General features: G+C 37.0%; 2 protein-coding genes across 2 annotated transcripts; both read right to left on the bottom strand.

Moving 5' to 3' along the window:
- Nucleotides 1–13070: 13070 nt before the first annotated feature.
- LOC136367077 (uncharacterized) lies at nucleotides 13071–20667 on the bottom strand. Its single transcript, XM_066328458.1, has 5 exons — nucleotides 20432–20667; nucleotides 18708–19034; nucleotides 17706–17863; nucleotides 17222–17355; nucleotides 13071–16277 (listed from the first exon to the last, which is right to left on the bottom strand). The coding sequence occupies exons 1-5, from the start codon at nucleotides 20595–20597 to the stop codon at nucleotides 14606–14608; spliced, it is 2457 nt and encodes an 818-aa protein (XP_066184555.1). The 5' UTR covers nucleotides 20598–20667; the 3' UTR covers nucleotides 13071–14605.
- Nucleotides 20668–23053: 2386 nt separating this feature from the next.
- Nucleotides 23054–25006, bottom strand: LOC136369157 (protein-glutamine gamma-glutamyltransferase 6-like). Its single transcript, XM_066331843.1, has 3 exons — nucleotides 24771–25006; nucleotides 23795–23913; nucleotides 23054–23273 (listed from the first exon to the last, which is right to left on the bottom strand). Exons 1-3 carry the CDS (start codon nucleotides 24967–24969, stop codon nucleotides 23115–23117), a joined length of 477 nt encoding a protein of 158 aa, XP_066187940.1. The 5' UTR covers nucleotides 24970–25006; the 3' UTR covers nucleotides 23054–23114.
- Between the last annotated feature and the right edge of the window lie 1066 nt (nucleotides 25007–26072).

Here is a 26072-nt window from a genome sequence, read left to right as displayed (position 1 = left end):
AAATTATGTAATTTTGGGGTATATCAAATCCACTTTCCTCCATTAATTGCAAAATGCATTTTCATATCATATCATTGGTGCAAACTTTTCAGTGTAAATGTGCTTTAAAATCTACATTGGTCTTAGACTAAAACATCTAGAAAGTCAGGGATGAACATGATAAATGTGGGAACTGTTTCAAGAGTATAGGAAATAGATTGTGCCTATAGACATGGAGAGGCAAAACATAAGAAAACAACTTGTTTATCACCCTTTTCCTTCCACCATGCTTCCAACCTCATCTTCTCTTGGAATGACATTATACTCAAAGCAGGACAAGCTGTAGGTTCAGTTTCTTTGCAATTGTAGATGATCTCCTGTCTGATGATTCAACTCAGCTGCCAGTCTCAGTGGTATTTACATTCCAAAACAGAACTCCTAATGCATGTCATGTCCATAAAATAGAAATATTTAGGGTGATGTTACAGCCTGTAATTCCTATGCTTATAAACTTGCCTGGGAAAGCTGTATTAACTCCAGCTGTTCCTTTCTGGTGAAGCATGAAGGGGATTTTGGCATGGGTTGTTTATGTGTTGACAGGGAGTTTCCAGTGACTTAGACATCCGATCTCGACCTTAATAGTTTTTTTGACCTAGTTGTATAGGTTTAAGTGGTAAAAAAATGAAACTTGTATGGGTTTGTTCAGGTTTACAGTAAAATTGTGTATATATGAAATACTTAGGTAATTTCAGGTTCTTTCTCCTAAAATTCAGTTAGAGTAAGGAATTAATCTTGGCAAAAATCATACAGGTTTGTGTGACTCAAGAATTATTGTGATTAACTTGACTGAAATTATCTTTTCTCACTGGAGTGTAAATTCAATGCATGGCATATGCAGTCAGTGAATGAATAAGTTTGTATCATTTTTCCAGGACATGCTGAGAGGACGCAGCATGACATAGTCTGCTATATGAGGAACTGATAAAGAAAAATCATGCTTATTCAAGCAATCACAAACAATTGCTTCTGCACTTGCAGTCAGGGGAAAAACCTAGAAAGCATTCATGGAAAGATGTATTTCATTCACCTCATATTTTACCACGATGTGAAAGGGACAGTAAAAGCAAGCACAGAAAAAGAGCAGCCCAGCTGACTGGGCAGAGGCCTTCAGGAATGTACTGGTCTGGAGTGAACACAATGGTCAGCAGTACAAGATCACTGTGTGATACATACACATATGATTAAGTGTGTGCATTTGCACTAGAATTATGGGACAGAGATGTGCTTTTAAAACTAACCACTCAAATCTCCCTTATATGCTTTGCTTTATATTTCAATGTCATCCTGGAACACATGAACAACATTTCTCTTGTGCAAGGTGATCGGGAAAATAAGCTCCACCCATTTAGGTGTACTATTGAAGCACATATTCTTGAGATACTGGTTTCTCAGCATCAACTGCTCAACTTTACCATCTCACTTGCATTTCCATGTAGACATACTTTTAAGAGCCAAAGTGAAAGCTAGTGGGCACAAAAAATGGTCTGTATATACTGTACTTAGTGAAGCTTTTCCAGAAGTAGGGAGGCTAGCCTACCTCTTAGCTAGCCTAGCTCCTATTTCCTGATACTCCAGTACAGGTCTACCTGGAAAAAGAAGAATATAAAACATCAGGAAGAATGTAAAACCCCATATTCCTTGGGAGTTTTTTTAATTCCAAATTGCATAAACATGTTTCAGTAGAATAGTTCATTTTGAGTAACTTTTACCTTACTGTTATGTGTATTCTTCATTTGTCTTAATTAAATAGTATTTTTCCTGTACTAGACAGCTGCAATTTTTATTAGCAAAGGAGGGACATTGGAAAGATTCAGAGAGGGACACACAGACATCTGGACTAAGTTCTTAATGACAGAGACATTCACAAACAAGTCCTTCTTAAAACCAGCATGGATTAAAACTTGCTTGAACTCTCGGGGTTTTTTTTTTTCCTTCTTTCTGTATTTGTTTAAGGAAAATGGTTGCAAATGTCATCCAAGTGACTCAGACTCACCTATTCAAATAAACATTTGCAAATACTTCCTGCTCTCGCTTGTTCTATGCATTTTCTTAGCAAAAGCATTCAGCTTAATCTGACTACTTGCCTGAGGACAGAAAAACTAAGCATTTCTGAGGTACATTTTGTGATGGTTTTGTACATTCTATGCAGTAAAACGGGTATATAAGTTTACATACTCATATTTGCAATGAAACCTATTATTTGTAGCTCCTTGAGGGGGAGTATGACTTTGTGTTCCTTAGTTTTGTAAAGAAATCTCCTGTTCTGTGTGGGTAAGAATAATCAGACTCAGAGGAATGTTCAAATATGTATTATGGTGGTAAACACACCCTACAGACTCTCCAAAGCACCGAGCAGGCACTACCAATAAAATTATCTTCATGAAGAGGGACTGTAACTAACTCCATAGGTATCCTGCCAGCAAAAAATTAAAGCTCTAAGTTTGAATGAGAAGTGCTGTTGAAGTCACAGAAATAAAAAGGGTGTAATTATTCATCCTCCTGAGTTTCATTTTGTTGCATGTCCTCATGTATATATGTCTATTTACCAAAATCCATTCAGAAATAAGTAATAGTTGGGAACATTTCAGTAGTAACTATGTTCATCTAACTGCTTTCTCCTACGTTTCCTGGTTTTACTCATTACTACTGTGTAAATTATAGAACTTAAAGAGAATTTCTATAAATTATAAATACCCTGACTATTGTGTTTAAATGGAGTAGCTTTACACTGCAGTTTCATAACCAGTTTAATATGACATAAGCCAGCTCAATCATCAAAGAGTCATCTCACCACCCCCTCATTCCTGAGTGATTATTTCTCCACCCATAACTGCAGTCATATGAAGTCATAAGACCTTGCAATGAACTACCTCAGGGAAGTCATCTGAGATAATTAACCTGGGGAAAAAAAGCCAACAGCAAAAAAACCCCACCAACTATATTTAAATCTCCTTCTTCCAGCTGGGTGTTTTGTCAAAGAGCCTTCTTCAGCTGCCTGGTGGTGTGGGTTATTTTTTGCTTGGTTTGTTTGCTTGTTTTGTTTGTTTGTTTGTTTGCTTGTTTGTTTTAGCATGAGGGACAATATTTGGGCCAAGAAAGCACTGTTAAGAATATCAGGTAGTTGTGCCACCTTATGAAGACATAAACTAAGATGAAATGATGGCATCATCATTCAGTCAATTCTGTGCACTCCTAAGAGCTATTAGCTAAAATGAATACAGTGTTACTTAAAGCAAAATGAAAATAGCCTGCTTAAAGAGAACCAATGAAATATGAAGTAAAAAAGCATATCACATAGACTGCATGTCATCAAGAAGCAGTAAAATGCAATGCCAACATATATGTCTATGGCTTAAAAAAAGAAGCAAGACATCTGTGAATTTTTTCATATATTAAACAAAATCAAATTAACTGTGTTATTTCACAACTCAGTTTCTGTTTCCTGCATAAGTAAGAAAGCAGAGAGGTATCTTGCATCTTCAGAATCCACCTTAGCTTTTGTTATTTTATCATTAAATAAAGGTGAATTTCACAGTGGGTTAAAGCTCATAAAGTGAGATACTGGCAGATGCAGGCACCTACATGCAGAGTTCTAAGGACTTTTGCTTGGAGGCACTGTAATTCTGTATGTGCCCAGTTAGTTCCTTCAAACCTGCCAAACTTTCATCTTGCACATCGCACTCGTACTCTCTGGGCAGTGTGAGCAGCTGATTTGTACCAAAGCCAGGTCAAGATCCACAAGCTAAACATTCTTTAACACACTTGGCACTGATAGCACTGGTATTCTTATGAAGTGCAGCTACTGTTTTCTTTTATGGGGGAGAAGACAACGTTAGCTCTTGTATTCCACAGACTGTTGAATAGCTCATCCTCACAGGAGAGGGAAACGCCCTTAATCAGCAGAATGATATATCTAGGCTGTTTTGTGCAATATATCTAACATATTCTGTGCAACATATCTAACACTTCTCAGTTTGAATCTCTGCTGCTGAACTGAGAGAAATCTACAGCTCATGAAATTTCTGGGCTATAGAGAAGTGATGAGAATGTCTAAGTAACTGAATATTTAAGGTATTAGCCCAGGAAGAGAGAATCCTTGTTTTCTTGTCTGCACTCCAGAAATATCTTCTGGTTTTGCTTTTCTTAGACACTTCAGCAGTTACTGGGTAAAATATAGATGTGGTGTTTAGAATCAAATGTTCCCTCTACCTTAAAATCTAAACTGCAAAATCATACTGTATCTCAGCCTGAATCACCTACAGCCCTCCATGGTTTATTCTTCCGGTCCATACTCCCTGCTAGATAGTTCCAGAGTCCTTTGCCGTGGTGAGTTGGATGGGATAATTTTGAGACAGTGTAGGAATTTATGTTTTTGGTGTATTCAGTTATATTTGGGGGATCTGATCACTACAAATTCAGCACTGAGGCAATCTATCTATATGGAAAGGGCCTGACCTTTTTCTTGCTAGTTTCTGTAAACTATTTATACTGTGCATTTGGACCCTAAAATGCAGGACCATAGTAATTAATAATAATGTTTAGTAAATAATTAATAATAATAATAGCTAGTGATACACCCATAAAAATAGAAGTAGAAAACAGTTCATAATTTAAAAGTCAAATTATTGTAGAATAAAGTTATAAAGAAAGAGGAAACAAGGTTTATTTAAGAACATCTGCCTTTCAAGCAGATAACTTCTTCAACAGAAATTGCTTATTGATCTTGTCAAGTATAAAATCAACTTATTTTACCTCAAGTTCATTCTTTCAAAAGTTCTACTATATTTTTTCTTTTGCTTGAGACACATTTGCTCTCTTAATATTTATTATGAGTAAGGCTTAATATTTATTCTTCACAGGCACATGCTAATGTTGAAAATTTATTGGAGGCAGAGATGCTAACATCTCAATGCCAAAGCTCTATGTTAACCTGATTTTCCAGGGATTTTGGCAGTAATTAGTATCCTTCCATGTCAATAAATCATTTATATTTTCATTCTCATACATAATTTCAGCCCAGAGAGAAACTGTAATAAATACTGATTATTCACTTGATATATTACCAATGAAGAAGATGATAAATGGTTAATAGAAAAAATAAAAAAGTATTGTGAAAGCCTTACTGAAATATAGGTAATAAAGTACTACTAGAATAATTAGAATACGGTTTTCAGGTGATCAACATTCTTATTAGATTTCATATGCCTTTTATACACACTGTGCTCATCCAGTAAAACTCTATACAGGTTCCTTCCTGCTCCACTGAATCCAGCAGGACTGCAGACACTGATATCTGTAGGAGCCAAGTCAAGGTGGGAATTGGTCAAGGAAGAAAGACATCTAATGTGATTTTATGAATCAGCAGGTTGTCCTATTGTCCCATACAGTGTCTGATCTGAAATAAAAGAAAATTGTCCAAGGAATATTTAGCAAAATCAGTCCTAGAAGAAAACAGGAAGAAAATTCTGACTGGAGGTCATCATGCTTGTCAGGGAGCTGTTTGACGGAGAAAGCAAAGAGCCAAGTGTGAGAGTGTTACCAGCAGGGCAGGGACACAGGAAAGTTTTGAAATGTTATGATGTTCCTTCTTGGGGTTTTAATCACACAGTCATCAACTATACAATAGCATTTCCCAAGTGAAAGACCAAATACCAAAGCAATTATAAGAGGTCACATTACATTACACATTAAAATTACAAGCAGAATCCTCTCTCATATATATATATAAAATACAAATTCAAATTTCTGATCATCTCAAAAAGGAGAAATATTCCCAGTGAACATCTGTCAAAAAAGAGTTTGACATTGAGTTCAATAATCTTGGATATTAATAACACAAAACAGAGAAAGACTCACATTTTAATGCAAAATCCTTAATGCAGCAAATTTAAAATCAAGGATTTTAACATTGACAGATGTTATGCAAGGTCAAAACTTGGAGTACAAGCTCTGCATTCCCAGAAAGCTCAAGCAGATTTCCTTAATAGTAAATCAAGTATATTCAATGCAAATGTTTACTCTTTTGAGAGTATGTATATTCTACCAGACACTGGAAAATGGATGTCAAAATTTCTTAATTAAAAGAGGATATTTTAACATCATTATGTACTGATTTTAGACACTAAGAGTGTCTACAACAGGATGCAAATTATTTCCTTTCAAATATCTTACTTCAAAGATTTGATGAGGTTTAATATTAAGGTCCTTCACATTCAAGATCTAAATACTTCAATATTTTAGTGTTATACCTCAAAATGCTTTTTTAGACAACAACACACATTTTGGTCTTCCCCTCCAAGTCACTGGAACTATTGAATCAACACACATGATGTTTTCTACTTGGAAAAAAATAAAAATACTTACATTAGGAAGTACATTACATTACCTCTTTTTCTGTTAAGTATTACTTAAATCAGGTTTTTTGTCATAAAAAAAAAATCTCACTTGTGTATTATTCTATATTGTTTTCAAAAATACACAAGTAATTATATTCTTCCAATCCAATATCACAAACCACCTAGTAGTTTTCCTTCTTTTAATATCTGAGACATATGGTTTAGAATTAAAATGCTCATGTTTCACTCTCTCTGTTATCTTTTGAATATAGCATTCACAGCTTATTAACTAGGGATTCATTAAGCCATATGGTGAAAAGTAGTTTCACATCAGGTACAACTCAGTCAAATAATTAAACAGTTGCTCTGTTTTAAAAGCACTTTTCAGTCCCAATGAGACAGGTGAAAATAATGCTTACTTAAACATTATTCTACTTAAGTACACTTAAAATAGATTCATTTCCTGATTTGTAGTAGCAACTCAACTCCAAATTTATGTGTTCCAAATGTCATTATCTTTTAATCAAACACAACATTGTACCAAATAATGAAGCAGGGCTCAGATCTCTCATTAAAGAAGAGCTCCTTTTCTTTTTCAAAATAATAATAGGAGTTTATCAGCTGCAATTTACCCTTTAATAGTTTTTGACAAAACTCTTGTGTTCACATAAAATCTTAGCAAAAGCATCTTAAAATTTACAATCCAAATTGAGTTTGCCTCTTCAAGGTTTTTTTTTATTGAAGCAGAAAAGTCTAGCTGTGCTAAGTATAGGTTGTCAAATTTTGTCTTACTCCTACCTGAGTCCTAAGATGATAAACAATTTGCACTATATCTAACATATATTGCTGAAAATTTCCATGTTCTTAGCTCTGAAATGCTTTTAAAATAAATAACAAAAAATACACTCTTCTTTCCATTATTTGCTTTTATATTACAACAAAAAGATTTGATGTTTTTAGTCTTATTTTCAGATGTTTAATGATTCACACAAAGAAAACCCCAGATAATTTCATAATTTTAAATACTGTTTACAGTTTTAGGAGGAGTGCAACTGTTTGGGAAATTCTCCACTGCAGAGATGTCAAAGAATTATTTACATTACAACTGAAAGTACAATCTTTTAACTTTTTAAGATTTAGATACAAGAGATTTTAGATCCAGTATACCAATATATGTTTGTCTATACTTGTGAAAGGAAGATCAGTGCCTTAGCCCTATGGTAGCTTATTTTTAAACACAAGACCAAACTGAGTAGAGCTAAACTTTTTTTAATGAGAACATAGTCAGTAAATCATGAGCTTTAAAAGTTGTGGAAAAGTATAATCCACACATTCAGAAGTTATCTTCCTCTTATTAGTTCTATTAGTATAGATAGAACAACTCTTAGTAGTTGTTCTATTGAAATAAAAAAAAAGCAAAAATAATTTGAAGATACTTTGCTATTCTATATAACCAAAATAACACAAATGTAAACTATTTAATAGTTCCACCATTCGATCTTGAATAGAGATTCCCACATAATTTCAAATTTGTTTTTTCTCCATAAGTGGATCTTCTCTATTCAGAATACCTGTCTGTGCTAATCCTTTAGTCAGGGCAGCAGCACGCCCCATGGAGCTGGGGGCATCTGTACATGACTAAGATTCTATTGCACTGACTGAAATACCGCATACTGCTGCTGTGAGGAAAATTTATACACAATTAATATTTTTCTACTTAATTTTACTTACGCAGATGGAAATACATACATTTTGACAAGTATATTTGTAAATATAAAATTTATTTCATCTTTGAAAACAGTACCTGGAATGAGGTTTTTTAAAATATTTTCCTCTGTCAGCTCTATCGGCCAAGATACAGAAGATAAAGATGGCATTTACGAGCAACTCAAGAAATTTACAATTTAAACCTTCTGGTTGATAGCCACTTGGTAAAATACAGCACACAGGCCAAGCTTGGAAACAAAGCAACTGAGATAAATGCATTTAGGACAGAAGAAGTTGAGCCAGAAATTTCTACTGAGGAAACAATGCCTTTTCTACATAATCTCTGTAAAGACTGATGTTTAGGAGCCTTCTCCCTCATTAATACATTCATTTCCCTCTAAAATAAATGAGGAATATGATGCTATCTGGAAGGCAAGTGTGTTAGTAGTCCAGACAAGGAGCCAGGAAATGTTAGCAGATAGTTTGCCTTCAGCTTTCTAGAGACAACCAAGCAAAAAGCATTTAGCAAAGGAGTAGGTGGAAAAACTTTATGTCATAGGGATTATGAAGACCACTCAAAACAATAGCTATATCCATCCCTCTGGGAATCAGCAGAACAAAGCCAAACCTTTCTTTAGAAGTATAACCAGCATCAAGTACCTGGGAAATTTATATCAAGATGTAATTTCCTATCTGATTCTTGGCTTCCTGGAACTGAATATATCGTTTGCCTCCAGAAATGCCCTTCCTAGATAGACAGAGAAAATTACTGTTTCCTTTGTAATGGGGAACAGGAAGACAGCACCCTTCTGTTACAGATGGGGAAAAAATATTATATCATGGGAAAAACATAAGGAAAGCAAATCTTTTGGGATATTGATAATACACTTAACTGCATCCTAGATTTTAGGTCTTGCTTGGAACTGTACTTGCATTTGGCTTTAAAGATGAACACTAAAGTATAGCTTAAATACAGATGATGAGGGCTATTTATAAACCTTGCAGATATATGTGTCTAATCTTCATTCTGAGCACATCAAGGATTAGATCATTTAAAGGAATTTAGCCTGGAAATATCTAGCTTCTGGACCTTGACTTAGCTTAAGAGTAACAAGAAGTACACTGGGTTCAATGCAGATCTCACTGGCTCAAAAGTCCATACATATTGGGATATAAATCTCGTCACCTCAGAATTTAAAAAGATATAGCAAAGCTCCTACATATCAGCAGAATTAAAATACTGGATATATCTTAATACAGAATTTGGATATCAGCAGAATTAAGCAGTAACCTTCACAAAAACTTCACAATTGTTGTTTTGGGCATTTAGTGTCTAAATTTTGCCTTGTATGAAATGACCCTTCTATATCTTATTTCTGTCTGATACATGGTCTTCAAATAAACTTTATATCTAAATTTATAAGAGCATATGAAGTTTCACTGCAATTTTTTTATAAACCAGGTCTCAATGAATTCTGTTTATCATTCCTTCTGCATTGATACTATCCTTGGCAAATGGCCTCAGTCAGAGATGCAGAGAAGTGCACTTTAGTATTCAGCTGATGTACTGTTGGGACCCCTAATGACTCATGCTATTATAAAATTGACTGAGATCACCTAAAGGAAAGAAATTAGATCATTACAAAAACCTCAGTATTCTCCAAGTCTTGTAATGTTTGTGCTTTGAAGACAGAATTCCCTATTAGGTACTCTGAAATGTCTAATGAAGGCTGTTGTAGCAATTTTGATGATATTTGCAATTGAGGAGTCTCTAGCTATTCTAATTGTTCCACCTGTTTGGAAAAGAGGGGAAGGGCAAAAAAAGGTCAGAATGAAATTAACAGATAAGTAAAAATTAGAGATGAAGATGCTACATTTAGCTCAGTCAGAATTACAGAGTATTTCTAGGTCAGGGTTAATAGCAAATGTCTCAGGTCTCTACCCAGAAACTGCTGAAGAAGATGAATTAGGTTTACTGGTATACTTTAATAGATTGGAACAGCAAGGATTCCTGGTAATATTTCTCAAAGACAAGCATTTACTTATTTCTAAATAATCTAAAGCTAACTTGACATATTGTCACAGTTTTAATGAAATTTAAGGTCTGATATTCAGAAAGAGGAATCAGAAAAGCAAGAATCACGGAACAGATTTTCTAAAAGGAAATGGTGTATATTGGTGACATTTATTTACACCATGAGTGAGGATTTTCCCAGCTTTACACATAACTCCTGGTTTTCCAGATATTTAATTTTGTTGTTTTTTCCAACCAAATCATATGCAGCAGTGAATGCTCTTTATCCAAACCCTGCAGCTGCAATAGAAAGCCTGCACTAAACATGTCTTACAGAGAAAACACCCATGCAATTCCAATGTATGATGGCTAGTGGACATACAAAAAGACACGTTGCTCAGATAAATAAAGCCATCTACTGAACACCATCAATGGCAACTTTTCTCAGGCAAGAAGAAGAAAAAGTTATGATTAGTTGAAAAGTGAAACAGGTGTGGCCAGTTAGAATATTACAAAACATAATTTAAAATCCAAATGAATGTGGTAGCAGACTTAATTGTTTCTATAAACTAGTAACAGAATAGTAATGAGGGCTCAGCTGTCAACGTACTCTGTACTTGATCCTCGGGTTGGGACTAGTTTCTGCTTTCAGCCAAGCATTGGTATCTTGTACTAAACTTTTATTCCAGTGTTACTCAGAGTCAGGAAGTTACTCGATACAAATAAGAATAAAAAGTTCATTGTGTAACATACCTTGGAGTTCAAAGACAAAGAAGAAGGAAGAACACATAAAGGCGAGGAAGAAATCCTCCCATTCAAGCCACTGAGGGAAAGAAAGAGCAGGGGATACTTGTGAAGTATTTGAATAGGATTTCTTTCAACAAATAAAGACCTTTCCTTATAAAAAACACTTCTGCAAATGCAGCATGAAGAAATCAACTTTTGAAAAGTCAGATATTATGGAAGTGTACAATAGATGACATAAAATTGCTGCATAACAAGTAAATAAATCTTCGTTATCTTTTACATTTTGAATATTTTCACTTTTTCCTGGTCAGCATATTGAATTGCTTTATTTTTATACAATTCATAGTATATACTTCAAAATATTTTGTTTTATTTTAACACTAAATAAAACTACTACAGTGTTTCCCTAATTTAATCTTCTTGTCTGATACAATATATAAAATTTAATTTACCTCTATAACTAATGCTTGGTAGGAAAATTATTCATTGAGTTATACCTTTCAACATTTTTCTTGCAGGTAATGGAATATATCAGAATATATCACATTTCACTCAAGCATTTTATGATATGCTGTCGGCAAATGTTCAAAGAAACACAAACCTAAAGCATTAAAAGTGAAACCATTACCTTTCAGATAAATCATAGAAACTTCTCATTTAAAAAATTATTTCTAAATTTCTAATGAACTGTTAGGGATAAGAACTGAAAATTACCACATATTAGAGGTTTCCTCATCTCTAAAATAAATACAACCTTATTTCAGTTGGACACAAAAATAAATTCCACCAGTCCCATTTATACTTTTAAATCACAAAAAGGGTAACTGTGACAATGCATGAGCAAACACCTTCTTTCACCTTCACCACCTAGGGAAAAATGTGAATATATTTCCCCCACTTAAATAAAATCCATGCCTGAACTGAGATTAAAATTAGAAATTTATTCGTGAACATATAAATATGACAGTACTTTATTTAATTTCTGACGGTGATAACTGTCATGCTTGAGTTGGCTTTTCATTCTCTAAAATAGACTTCTTTATGTATCACACCACGTTACTGAATACTATTAATCTTCAATATATTTAATACATTAGACAAAAAAAAAAAAATCTTGTGGGTTTTATTGCAAGAAAGTATATTTGAGACAGTCATTTTGGTCTGACTTTGCCAGTTATGGAAAACAAAACAAAACAAAACAAACCTCAAAAAAATCAAGCCACCACAAAACAAACCCAAAATTTTGTGGAAAATTTAACCGTGTCTCCCGACAAAGGAACTACCTTATAGAAAATAGGTTAGAGCCTTCCATTATAAGCAGTTAAGGAGATAATTTCAATTCTGTTGTTTTACGGGCTTTTTGTTGTTATTGGTTTGGGGGCTTTCTTTAGTTATACACATTGCTCACTCCCTCAATGAGTAAGAGACTGTAAAACAGACTTTGATAGAAGACAAGTTCCCTTTTTTAATGTCATGCTGTATGAGACAACAACGGCTTCAATATAATTTCTTCAGTATTAGAATAACTTTGAACTTAAAGGACTTCTGCTTCCTCTTGTGGTTCTAGTTAGAATGAACTTACTCCATTTGTCAAAAGCAATGCATATTCAGCATATATGGCAGGAAGAGTGCAAGTGGAGGTTGCACAGACTCTTAACAACTCTAGTGACCAAACCTTTGAAGTTTCTGAAATATGCAATCAGGCTTTTTCTCAGAAATTAGGAACATCACAGAAGTCATGCCACTACTGTGAAAAGGAATCTGAAATGTTATTTGAGAGTTATGTAGCTACCATGTGCTTCTAACACCTTTTCCCCACCAAAAAACCCACATTTTTTCCTTAAATAAATACAGTCAGTATCTTTTCTATCTCTTCCTCTGCTACCCACAGGTTTCTTCATTTTGGCATTGAGAGTTTCACAGAGCAAAGGAAGAACTCATGCAACAAGTCAAAAAGTTTATTGAGAGCAAAGAGGATGGCTTCATTTTTCCTCTAATATCAAACTGAGTATTTCAGGTAAAGTGAGATTTACCCTAAATTTAGATCGTATTCTGAAGCCTTGTTTTCAGACCTTGAGGAAAAGGGCAGGAAATTTAACAGAAATGGAGTGAAGATTTCACAAACCAGTTCACTTGCAGAGATTTAGTCATCACTTTTTAAGAAGTATTACTGAAAAAAAAAAAAAAAAAAAAAAAAGAAAAAGAAACCAAAACAATAGAATGACAGGTGGTTTTTAAATTTCTGTTTTTATTGTCAGTCAGGCAAAGGAATTCTTAGCACATATCTAACGCAGACTATTGAAACTGAATTAAAAAAACAAGTCACTGAGTTATGATCACTCTACTACAATATCAAAGCAAGTCTTTCTTCTACCATACTCAGAATTACTATGCAGTTGATAGTGTAGGCATGTTCATAGCTATCATCTGACACCACACCTTTTCAAAGTCCTCAGAAGGTTACTCCGCCTCATCACATAGGGGCGTAAACTACAGTGATACTACTGAAATACTATTGCTACATGGCTGAAGATTCTGCAGCACCAGCAAACTTACCTTACCACAAAACCCCACTACACCTGCTACTAAAATTAATGGACTACTAGAGGAAAATAATGGAGAGATGGGAGGTGTTGTCAGTAAATTTAAAATTCTTACAAGCAAATCCAAAATTCAGGGATACTTTCATTATGACAATGTATAATTTCAACTCCTAAAACACCTAGAGAAGGTTAGTACTGGAACAGTACCATCATCTGAAGAAGACACAGTACATTCCATTCACCTTCTTTACCTTTCAGCTGGGAGGGCTGGGTGCTGGAAAGAAAGGATAATATCGTACTTCCTTTTCCAAGTTCAGGTCAAGTGACAGACTTTTCTTACCTATACTCAATCAAAAAGGTACAGCTGTGGAATTAGAGCTTTTCCTAGTAACCTAAATGCATACAAAGGTATGTGACAAAACTTTTGAAATATGCTATATGAAAAACAGTTGTGATAGCAAATATATTGTATAAATTATTCATCAAGTTTTGCAGATTTTCTAACCTGACCTTTGGATTCCTGATACTAGGTCTGTAATACATCAAGAGTAGTAAAGCTAAAATTATTATTAAAAAAAGAAAAAAAGATTAAAAAAAATAAAGATGCAGGTAAACTCTTCAGCTGATTTGTAATGATTTCATTGCTCTGAGACCTCCACAGTTTTCAGTGTTACACAAGGAGGGAAACAGAGTGCACGCAGAACTGACCTAAATCACAACAACCCTGGGTTTCAGGGGCCCAGTGTCTGCTAGGTGGGATATAAGGCACGTCTGCTGTCACCTCTGCAGAATCCCAAGGACAGCACATTTCACACAGGGAGAGAGATTTGCTACGAGTGCTGTAGCCCTGGGAGATCTGAGAAATGTGCATTGCAAAAAATCAAGAGCAGAGAGAGAGTGAAAGCACATCATTTATAAAACAGCTTGACTGAGCAAGTAAGTCTGATTTACCTGCACCGTGCCACTATTGTCAGGACGGCTCTGCAGGGAGCACATTCATTTGTCATTTCCACCATACCGTATCTCAAGGCGTACAAGTATTACATCGAATGCATCCCTCAGCAGCTGGCTGGCAGCCTGCTTTCTGGCACGTCTCAAATCCATAGATAAATGCTCCGGAGCAGCACGCTGCTCTTCATCACCCTATTTCTAACCTCTTGTAAAGCATCTGCACACAGGCTTTATTTCACTGCGTTTAGGTTTTCCCAGGTTACTCTCCGTTACAGATATTTGCGTTTGAAATAGGTGAGAGTGCTCCTTGTGGGACTCCAGGGCCTGCGGGAGCCTGCCAGAGCCAGGGTACTGCCAGAGGGGCACGACCCGGAGCGGGTCAGGGTGGCATAGGGAGAGGGAGAGGAGGAGCGGGGCAGGGTGCTGTAGCCAGAGCGGGACAAGGTGTAGGAGGAGCGGTTCAAGGAGCTGTACGGAGGGCGTGTGAGTGAGCCGTAGGTGGCACGGGTCGAGGAGTAGCCCGAGCGCCCCTCGGGGCTCCACAGGGAGCGGGAGGAGGGAGCCCACGTGGAGCCCAAGCGAGTGGCGGTGTCATAGGAAGGGCCCCACTGAGAACCACACAATGAGCGAGAGCCAGAGGTGCCCACAAGCTGGGAGATGGAGCGAGAGATGGGGGCACAGAGGGAGCGGGCGGTGGCGCCTGCCAGCGGCCGCGGGGACGGGGAGCACGGGAGGCAGGAGGCCGCGGATGAGTCCGAGGGCTGGGCGGCAGGAGAGCTGGCGGGGCGGGCCCCCACGGCCACCAGGGAGGCAGAGGTGGGAGAGCACAGCGAGTGGGCTGCAGGGGGTCCCACAGGGCGGGCGGCTGGAGAGCACAGCGAGTGGGAAGCCGGGGGGCCGACGGGGCGGGGGGCTGGGGAGCACAGGGAGCGGGATGCAGAGGCACTGCCCACCTGCAGCACTGTTGGGGTGCTGCTGCGGTCAGCCGCACGGGGCACCGGGGAAGCCACCGGGGAGCACATGCCGTGGGCGCCCGCGGCGCCGAGGGGCTGGGAGGACACGGTGGCCACCGGGCCACACGGAGCCTGGGTGGTGGGAGAGGGCGTGGAGCCGCAAACGACGTGTGAGATGGAGGCGCCAGGCACTGAAAGGGGAGTTGGAGGTTGCATGGGATTACCAATGGTGTGAACTACTGGAGAGCACATGGAGTAGGATGGCGGAGCAGACATAGGGACTGCCTGGGTTGCCCCACTGGGAGCGGGGCCGGCCATGAAGTGGGTCAGCAACGCACTCACCGCATTATTCGCGGGGACAGAGACAGAATAGGACATCGGGCCCCCTCCAGCTCCAGAGGGGTGTGTGGGAGCAGGACCTGTCTCAAACACCACGTGAGGCATAGGGGTGCAGACAGGGTTGGCTGCTGGGGCTGGCATGGAGCTATACATGGATGGAGGCATTGGAGCACACGTTGCAGGAGGTACAGTCTCACATATGACACGGAAACCAGAATCGCATCCCATCTCAAAACCAGGATTGATGCTTGGATTGAAGCCTTGGTTGCAGATGGTGTTGCATAAAGGATGGCCTGCAGGCAGGTACACGAAATCGTACACAGGCTGCCCCCCTGCACTGCAGTTTGGGTTGCACACTGGGATACATATATATTCACACATGGAGTTGAATGCAGGGTCTGCCACAGGGACAGGCCCAGAGCCGTTCGTGGGGACGGAGCCGTTCTCACACACTGGGAGTGACCCGTTCTGGCTGACGGGCAGGACACCATTCTGGCCTGCGGAGCAGCACACTTCGGCTTTGGCACATCCCTTGCAGTAGGCAAACTTGTGGCACCCAAGGTTGGCCAGGAGTCGGTGGCTGCCAAGCCTGTAAGGTGTGAACTCCACAACAGTCCGTGCCTGTTGGTTGGATGCCAGCGTTCCCAAACTGGAGCAAGACAAAAGAATTAGGACCCTAATCCTTAGCACTCAGAGACCTAAGCACTACTAGATGAGCGTTTAAAATTAAGTTTGATTTGTTATGACATATTTTAGAAACAAACTGTTATGACAACTTTGTTATTCTTGTCTTCTTCCAAAAAACCCCCATATTCTCTGTTAGAAAAAGCATGGTAAAAACTTTTGTCCCAACAGAAAACTTCCACACTCAATTCTTTAGTTGGAATTGGAAAATAACTTCTGGTGCTGACTTGAATTTTAAAAAAATGGTAGCACCCTTCTGCCTCAAAGGTGTATTTATTGCTTACCATTTCCAGCAGTTCGACAGGGCAGCTTTGTGGAATCCAGTTCATTACTATTCAGTGAGAACAATTCTTACCTTCTTACCCTCAAAACTAGTCATACTTTTGTCAGTTCTCCTTGTCATGAAGAGAAGCAATGCATATTAATGAACAGCTACTTTTCCTAGAATGTTACAGCATCCTGGTAGTTTCCAGTTTCCTGTGATTAAGGTGTTATGAGCTTAGAATGCATATTGCTATTTCTCACTGTAGTTCTCTAATTGTTCCTATATGTGGTTAGTCCCAGTTCATGAATATTTAGAGGAATTTTTTATAAACTCAATAGGATTGTAAGGGATGGGAGACCCATCTAGCACTTCTTGTAAAGACAAGTGTGCAGACAGATATTTGATGCACCCACTTAAATTAAATCTTGAGAAAATTGAAGCAGCAGAATTTCTTGCCAGCTTTAAATGATCATCTGTTTCAAGAGGACTGAGGCTTTTAATGGTCTCAAAGTAATAAGAGGCAAAAAGTCCTGTTCATGTGCTTAACGCCAAAAATATCACAACTCTTTCAAAACCTGTTCTGAACTTGCACACTTTAGTTCAACCCCCAGTACTATCCCCATTTCAAGAATTGATGAACTTACTCAATGGTCATTGGCTCTTTGAATAAACCACAGCCTTCTAATGTCATTACACAATTCTTCATATCTTCCTGGAGAGGATTACAGAAGGAGATCTCTGCAGTACATGGCACTTTCAGTCTGGGTTGGCTCAGTAGCTAGTTAAAAAAGAAAAATACACAGTATGTTTTTCAATCCTTACAAAATTGACAGTGAGGTAAATAAATAAAAGGAAAACAAATTAAAAGGATTATTAATATAATACATTTCTTTCTGACTTGTTTCTATGATCTCTATACATTACTAAGTCAACTGTTTCACTTTAAAAATCACATCAATCTCGCTAAATTAGAAAAAAAGGCAATAAGATAAAAGAAAAATGCAAAAAAAGTAAAAAAAAAAAAATGTAAAAAATTTCAAGTTTATTGACACTGTACTTAGGAAGTGGCTAATAAGAGTTCCCAGGTCTGTTCCTTAGATCCTAAATTCCATAATTAAAGTTCCTTACCTTTACAATAACAGGTGGTCTGTTAACCACAATATCCCTGCTCACCATCAGAACTTCTCCACATTCTGGGTCTGAGAGAACAACTACTTTCATAATGTTGTGATCATAGAGATAAGGTCCATATTGATTGTATGATATACACAGCGGAATTTTTTTCACTGTAAAACAAATAATTTCAAATTTTTTTCTGATTTTTAATTAATATTCCTACTTTCCTTCCTCCTAAAGTTCAACTCACACTTACAATGACTGAATTAAATATTAAGTTATCATACATCTTTGAAAATAGACAGAATTTTTCCTGACTTAGGGTGATACATTGCTATCTTCAGCAGTTTCACAGTTTTCAATTCATCTAGAAGTGAATTTGCAAGACTAGTTGACGATGATGATGATGATTAAGCAAAGTTTGGAATCTTTCCTTCCTGTGCAATTCTTAAAACAATAATGAAAATAGAGGCATATTAAAGCCTCATAAAATAGAATTTTAGTATTAGTAGGAAATTGTGTTTTATAATGATGTGGTTTAATTAAAGGGATCTTGTTTCTTCCAGAAAAAGACATTAACAATGGAAACAGGTGTTTATGTTCTGCTACACATTTGCACTTCCCAGCGTGTGGTATGTCTAGGTGCTCTAAGCAAGTGTTTCACACTGGCTGATACTTTCTGGTCAAAGAAAACCTTTTTCTGGTAGGGAGTTGCAGTTTTATCTTTGTATTGAGTATAGAGTTCAGAACTGAAATTTTAATGAAACAACTTTCTAAACTATCGCAAGAATCTCTAAACCTTGAGAAATTAAGGAAAGGCTACAATTTAGCTGTCATACATGTAGTGTTGACATTGTGTTGATTTTTCAGTGACCACCCTAAAGAGAATTCAGTTGCCAGTATTTAACCCTGTACACGTTTCACTTCCCGCCACTCTTAGGAAGTCTCCATAAATCCTAAGAACCAACCATCTCCTAAAAAAGAAGAGGGTATTAAACAATTTCCCCCTCTTACCTTCCCTTGGACCCAATGTGACATTCACACTGTCTTTCCAAAATTGATCCATTGGGCAACCACTGTAGGTTATAATTTGTGCGCACAAATTAAACTTCAGGGTTTTGTTCTCATTACGCAAATTTTCAAGCAGCCAGTTGAGTTGGACATCTTCACCATACATTGGGCAGTTGGCCATCTTCAACCTCATGTTAATTCCGGAGTCGCTCAGAAATGGGTTTTTCAGAGATGACAGCTCTCTGTCGATATGGCAGTTGGAAGCATTGCAATACCCTGGGTGAATTCTCCTGTAAGCCCGGTAATAAGCTTCTTTGTTTTTCACAGAACCTGTTGAAGAAGATATATGATAATGGATCTGCTGGAGGCGCAAGAGCTCTATTATTATTCTACCCAAATAATAAAGATAATTAAATTTATTGCTGCTTCTTCTTCCTGGAATCCAAAGTAGCAGGTTGTTGTAGAACAAATGCACCAGATAATATGAAATATGAGATACAGCAGACTGAATGCACAGAAGAAAATAAGTACCTCAGGGGAAAATAAAAAAATTAAAAACCTTATTTTACTTTTAAGTAGTTAAATATAAAAATGGTCATGTAAGTCTAAAGATGCATAGTTAGAACAAAACTAAAAATATAACTCTTTTAAAAGATACGGGTGAATATGAGATGTTACCATTCTCTCAAAAGAAAAAAATATGCCATTCAAACAAAGAAACTATCAATTGTTTTCCAACCAACCTACCAAAAATGAACCAAAAAACCCCACAGAGCTTGCAAATGTACAATCAGCTGTCATCTACTGTTCATTGCTGTATGCAATTTTCCTGGTTGAACTCCTCCCATCTACTGGAATTTGAAAAACAGTAATCCCTGGCCCAAAGTAAAAACAGCCGAATATGCTAATAATACAGGAATTTAAAAAGTAGGCATGTTTTGTGACAGACCTAGCACAGGAAGTAACAAGTAAGGTGTCAATCCTAGGTTTAGAAGACTTTGTGGGTTTTTTTAGATTATGTCTAATAATAATATATTATTATATAATATAATAATATTTTAGACTACTTTAAAGGTGAGACCAAAACATATACATACAAACAGTGTTATTTAAAGGGCTGGAATGCATGTCCTATTAGGAGCAGCTAAGAACTTTTGCTTTGTCTAGTCTGGAGAAAAGAAAACTGAGCAGTGGCCTCATTGTTCTTCCTAGCTTCCTGAGAAGAGGAAGGGGAGTTTCTCCTGATGTCCAGTGACAGAAAGCATGGGAATGGTTCAAAGGTATGCCAAGGAAGGTTAAGACTAGACACTAGGAACTATTTCTTTATTGTGAGGCTGGTCAAACACTAGAACAGGCTTCCTAGAGAGGTGGTTGTCAGTGCCTTAAAAAGAGATATCCAATAGTATGTTTCCAATTGCAGTCAATCCTGATATGCGAGACAGTTGGATGAGATGGTCATTGCATGTCCTTCCAGCTGAAATATCCAATCCAATCCAATCCTATTCTACCCTATCCTATTAGTATGTGCTTTATTTTAATCATCCAAATATATTTATAAGTTTTAAAATCAAGATATTTGAAGGGAAAATCATCTGCCTCTTTCTCAAAAATAAAAAGAAAATTTCAAATTGTTTTGTACATTTAAACATAGGAGAGATTACTTTGATTCTTTTATATTACTAGCCTGTAAAATTTCCTCCAACCCATTAAATATGTTTTCATCATACCTAGTTCATACTTGTAAGCTCCAGTGATATCTTCAAATTGCTCACTGCCAACACTCTTGGTGATTAGACGCTGTCCACATGGCCACGTGTCACAGAAAAATTTTGTTCTTTTGGCATTGTTTTGGGAAAGCCAGCCAACATAGTTTGAATTTACTCGAGAAAACATATGATGACCATCATAATCCAAGTCCAGTTCCCCTTCCCTGATGCTTCGAACCCATGTAGGACCACTGCAAGATGAACCTAAACCAGAGAACAAAAATGTTATAGCACACTGTAACCTGAATAGTAGGGAAACTCAGCAATGTAATCTGAGGAAAATGATTCCCACTATAGTTAAGTTACCTCTGCCTGTTTCCAGAGGTGTTGGATCCAGACACTGCCAGTCACCACAGCACTGATTTATGTCTCTGCGAGCCATCCAAGATTCATTCCAGCAGTGGTATCGCCTGTAGAATGAAGGAATATACAACTAAAGATGTCTCTTGGATTACCAAGTTTAACATCTATGACAGAGGAAAACCAAGTCAGCAATAATTTTTTAGTCAACTGAAGATTTTGTATGTCTTAACATCAGTGTTAATGATGTTTGTGACATGAGTGGTTTTGTTTGCTTTATATCACTCAGACTGGAAATTTGTTCCAGAACCCCAAAAACCTGATTGCATAACATGTTTCTTTTAGATGATAACATGCCAACGTACTTCTTTTGTTTAAGTTTAACAGAAATTGAAAGGTTTATAAGAATGAAGCAATCCATTATAAGGAACATCAGGAGGACAATATAGGTATAAACCAAATGATTATGACTGAAGATAAAAGTTCAAATTAGTGATAAATTTTCCCTATCCTTTCATGGTCTAGTTTACACTTTCCCAGCTACTAAGTTTGATGGGCTTATTTTTTTCAGCTGAGAAAGATAAGCAGGCAGCATAGATTCTCACAAGAGGTTTTGGTTTTTTCTTATTTGAAAATCTACATTGAGTTCACTGCCTGTTTACTAATTTCATAGTTTTGAAATGCATTGTTAGGAAACTGAAGAGCATTACCCCACTAAAGAAAGAGATGCACCAAAGAGAGACACTGATCTGCTAAACTTATACCAGTTTTCCTATCATGTAACCCTTTAAAAGGGCAAAAGAGTTTTATATTTCTCTTATTTACCATAGCTTGTCTTTGCCACACAGGTTTTTACCAGTAGAATCAAAAACCTCATTGATACCAAGGGGATTCTCAATTGAGCAAGGAAAACAGAAGCTTGTGACAACACGGCTTGGAATTCCCAAACACCTCATCACTGTAAGAAAAAAAATATGAATGAATTGTTATAAATCACAATTAATCAGATAAATCCTTCATTTATTTTAGAAATAATAATCTTATATTATATCTTCAAAATTCTTTTTAGTTCTTGAAAAGCAGTTTGAAAAAATCCTAGCAGAAACGAATATTTTTTACTCTTCTATTTTAAAATAAAAGCAAAAAAAACCAAAACAAAACAAAAAACAAAAAAACCAAACCAAAAAAACAAAAAAAAAAAAACAAAAAAAAAAAAAAAAAAAAAAAAAAAAAAAAACAACCCAAAAACTAACCAAAAAACCCAGATGTTTTAAGTTCAGAAATCATCAACCTGATTCTGCATTAATAAAACCGACTTTTTTTTTAATAAATAGTGTTGTACATATAGCTTCATCTACAGGACTTCAATTTAACTTTCTTCATTAAATGTAGAAGCAGGTTCAGTAGATAAATGGTATAAAGTTGGAACTCAGATCTTCTGTTTGTAGAGTTAGTGCACTGTTATCTAATCTTTTGTATTAAAAAGAGAATAAAGCCTAATGCTTTTGTGGTTTGGAGGAGACATTACTAGAGGTTTTCCTGTTCATAACTTGGTGGTTTTTCTCATCCTTCAAACATCACCCAAAGCATAAATTTTGACTCCACAATGGGGTTGTACTAGCCAACCTCTAAACGTCCCTTCCAACCTCAACTATTCTATGATTCAATGATGCTGTACTTGCTCTGTATTTTAATAAAAGTTTCAGTATTGATAACTGTATAATATAAAGGTCACAGAGAAGATGGGAATACTTTTTTTTGCTCTTCAGCCTGTATAGGAAAGCAAAAGGTTTATAATAAAACCTATATCAGGAGCATGACAAAAATATTAAATTTCTTTTCTAGTAAAATGCTTGCAAGTGAAAGTCTTCAAATAGTTTTTAGGGTCAGAGGCTTTTGATCCTTGTTTCTCTTTTCTTTTCTCTATAAACTAGGTAAGGGCAAACTGAAATATCATACCTGTGCACATTACTGAAGCAAGAGATCCACAGTACCCATATCTGACTGGCCTGCACCTGCCACTATACCACTGCTGTAGAATAGGGACACTTCCATTCCAGGAAAATGGCTTTGTTCCTTTCAGGTAATCATTGTTTTCTGGAATCTTCATGATGCTGTTAGTGGTATGGCTGCTTATCTAGAAAGAGAAAAGAAAAACAACCTTTGCAAACAGCCAACGACATTTTCACGTTCTAAGCACGTCTCAAAATCATCAGAGATTACCATCACAAGTTCAATTTTCCTGTGAATCTGAGCACAGGAAGGATTTTCCCTACACTCCTGCTGTGTTAGATTACCATGCAGTTTGTCCTTCTACAATATAATGAAGTGTGACCTGGTCTATTCAGAGGTCTCTCACCCCCACAGATCTTACCATGTGATTCACCACCATGCTGACATGCACAGGGTCATTGCGCCAACAGTGGTCACGATCAGAGCCATGGTGGTAACTTGCACCCATATCTAAGATCTTCAAGCAGATATCCAGAATCCCATCTTCAAACTGAGGAAAAAGAGGGTAGCATAGGCATCATGATATGCTGACACTGATAAGGTACCTTTTTTATCAAGAATCCAATCTTTTTTACTTATATGAGCTGCCCTCTCTTCTCTCCTCTCCTGCCCTTTTTTTCTTTATTTTTTTTTTCTTTTGTTAAATCAAGCACAGCTCCTAGTGGTCTGCATGGTGTTGCCTATCTGCCTGAAGGAAAACCAAAGGCAAAAACATGTAATTTTTATTTATGTCTGACCAATGGAATAATTTTCCTTCAGAAGCACAATATTTGTTTCACCTCTTCCCAGAACATTCTGCAATTTCCCTCATTTTACTAGATAAAACTTTGTTCCAGTTATTTGGGCTGCAGTGAAATTCTCAGATAATTTGTTTTTTGTATACATAGTCTAGATTGATCCTAAAAACCTTTGAGCTACAAATAGAACATATATTTCTGAAAAAATACAGACAACACTTCCTTTATCAGTATATGGATGACGTCTCATTCTGAACTAGTGTTAAAAAAATACCTGTCCAAAGTGCCATGGTCGAGAGGTTATGTGCTTGTGAACTCCTTCATACAGTATTCCATGTTCATTCAGAACATATTCTTCCCTATGAGCCTGATTGTCCAAATATACAGGGTCATCTGGAAAAGATGAAGAGCTTTCATTGAGACAAAATGTACCTTTCTAGTACTTCTGTTTCTGCATCACTGTATCCCTCTTTCCTTTCCTACCAGTTTTTGATTTATATATTTAAATATGTTGAAGGTTGTGGGCTCTTTAAGAACTTACAGACAATTCATTCCTACTTACAGCTAGATAATATCTTTATTAAGTCTCCCTGCTGTTGAGCAGATGAATGAAAGAGCTTGCAATTTATCTTCACAGTAAGCTGTTCTACAAGTCAAACGCTCAGCACATAGAGCTGTGTATCTGATTTAGATAAAATCAGCTCAGACAATGTGAATATTTGTCATGTAATGATTTTTGTGAGGTTCTACAAACTCCAGAATTTCTGACTACCAGAGCGAGATCTACAGGATTTAATTTGTATTTGTACTATACTATTTTATGATGATGACACAGTATTCACAAAATTACAAAATGGCTGAGATTGGAAGGGGCCTCTGAAGGTGATCTGGTGCAACCTCCAGTCAATTTCCCAGGCCACGTCCAGATGGCTTTTGAATATCTCCAAGGATGGAGACTCCACAACCTCTCTGGGCAACCTGTGCTAGTGCTTAATCACTCTCACAGCAAAACCATGTTTCCTGATGAGCAAAGGAAACTTCCCAATGCTTTCTATCATGTCAAGACACTGTAAAATTATACCTCACCTCTACTACCACTAAGAAAAATAACAAAATTAAATCTCTCCTTGATTCTCATAGTTTCTGTTACTACATTCTTTATGTACCAGTAAATAAAAAATATCTTCAACAGCTTTACTCATTACTAGCTATTTTTCTTAAAACAGCCTGATTGTCACTAGAGCTCTTACCTGCACACCAAGGATTAAAAAGGACATAAAAATCTCCAAGACACCGCTGATATGTGTGACCACAGGATGTGATTTGCATATTGAGAATATAGCGGCCAATGCAGACATTGGAGGGAGGAAACACACTGATACTGATGCATTTTGGCTGATGAATCTTGTAGGAAGCACTCCAGCAGGTTTGATCCAGACATCTGCCCATTGGGAAGGTGCATTTCGTCTCATTTGATTCACAGGGTCTGAGGCCTTTTCAGGAAAATAAAAACCACTTCCATCAGACTACTAAACAAAGCACATGTAAAGAGCTAGTAATTTGCTTAGGCATCATTTGCAAGGCGAAGCTCCCAAGGGTGGATTTCTTTTCACTTGTCACTTCTCCAGCAGAGTGAGAAAACTTTACATATTAGAAGAACTGCCTGATTTAGGGGAAGGTAGTCTCTTCATACAGAACATGAGTAGGTTATGGGAATATGAAGACTGTGAAAGAAGTCTTCTAAAGACTATGGGAAATATTATTAACTAGGAAAGACTACAGAGTGTTTGGGAGTGACTACCTGTTTCCACGGTGAAAGCAGCCTGGTCCACGGAGTCATCCCATTCCCGATTTTGGAAACGAGCATAAAAGCTAAAGGCTTGCCCTCTCCTTATTATCTGTCTGTCAGTTCCGAAGAAATGGGTATTATGTATTTGACAGTTGGAAGGGCAGTTCAAGTCGATTTCTCCCAGCTCAATAACTGCAGGACAGAGAAAGGAGCACAAAGAAAGAGCCTCATATAATTAAGTTCCCAGCTTTGACTGCGGTTAAGATTAGGTGAAAGAGGAGACAATGATGAAAGAGAGATAACTCTCTCAAAATTCATTCAAGACTTTGTTCAAAATTCAGCAAGACTGAAACTGAGACATACATCCATAAAAGTTCCTTTACAAGTTCACTACTTTTCTAGCTTGTAAATGGAAAACTCTCTCTTTGATTTTTAAAGCTGTGCTACAAGTTTCACTTCTGTTATGTAGCACCTGAATGTATTATAAATACTTGATGCTGAAGGACAATATTAGTACTTTTACTTGAAAAGCTGACTTTGCATTGTAATATTCTCTCCACACATTACAACATGCTGTCTGCAAACAGTTTCAGTTTTGCACATTCTATCATTTGCGATGTTTGGGGTTTTTTTATAAAAGAAAATTTTAAAAAAATTAGAATAAATAAAAAACTTGATAACTTGTATAAGTTGTGCATGTATTTGAAAGCCGAAGTAGCACTCTAAATTATTTATGAAAAAAAGATATGTGTAAATATCTACC

The sequence above is a fragment of the Sylvia atricapilla genome, chromosome 1 (assembly GCF_009819655.1).
Source record: "Sylvia atricapilla isolate bSylAtr1 chromosome 1, bSylAtr1.pri, whole genome shotgun sequence".
NCBI lineage: Eukaryota > Metazoa > Chordata > Aves > Passeriformes > Sylviidae > Sylvia > Sylvia atricapilla.
Note: the sequence above shows the minus strand (reverse complement) of the source record. Positions and strands in the feature narration are given on the sequence as shown.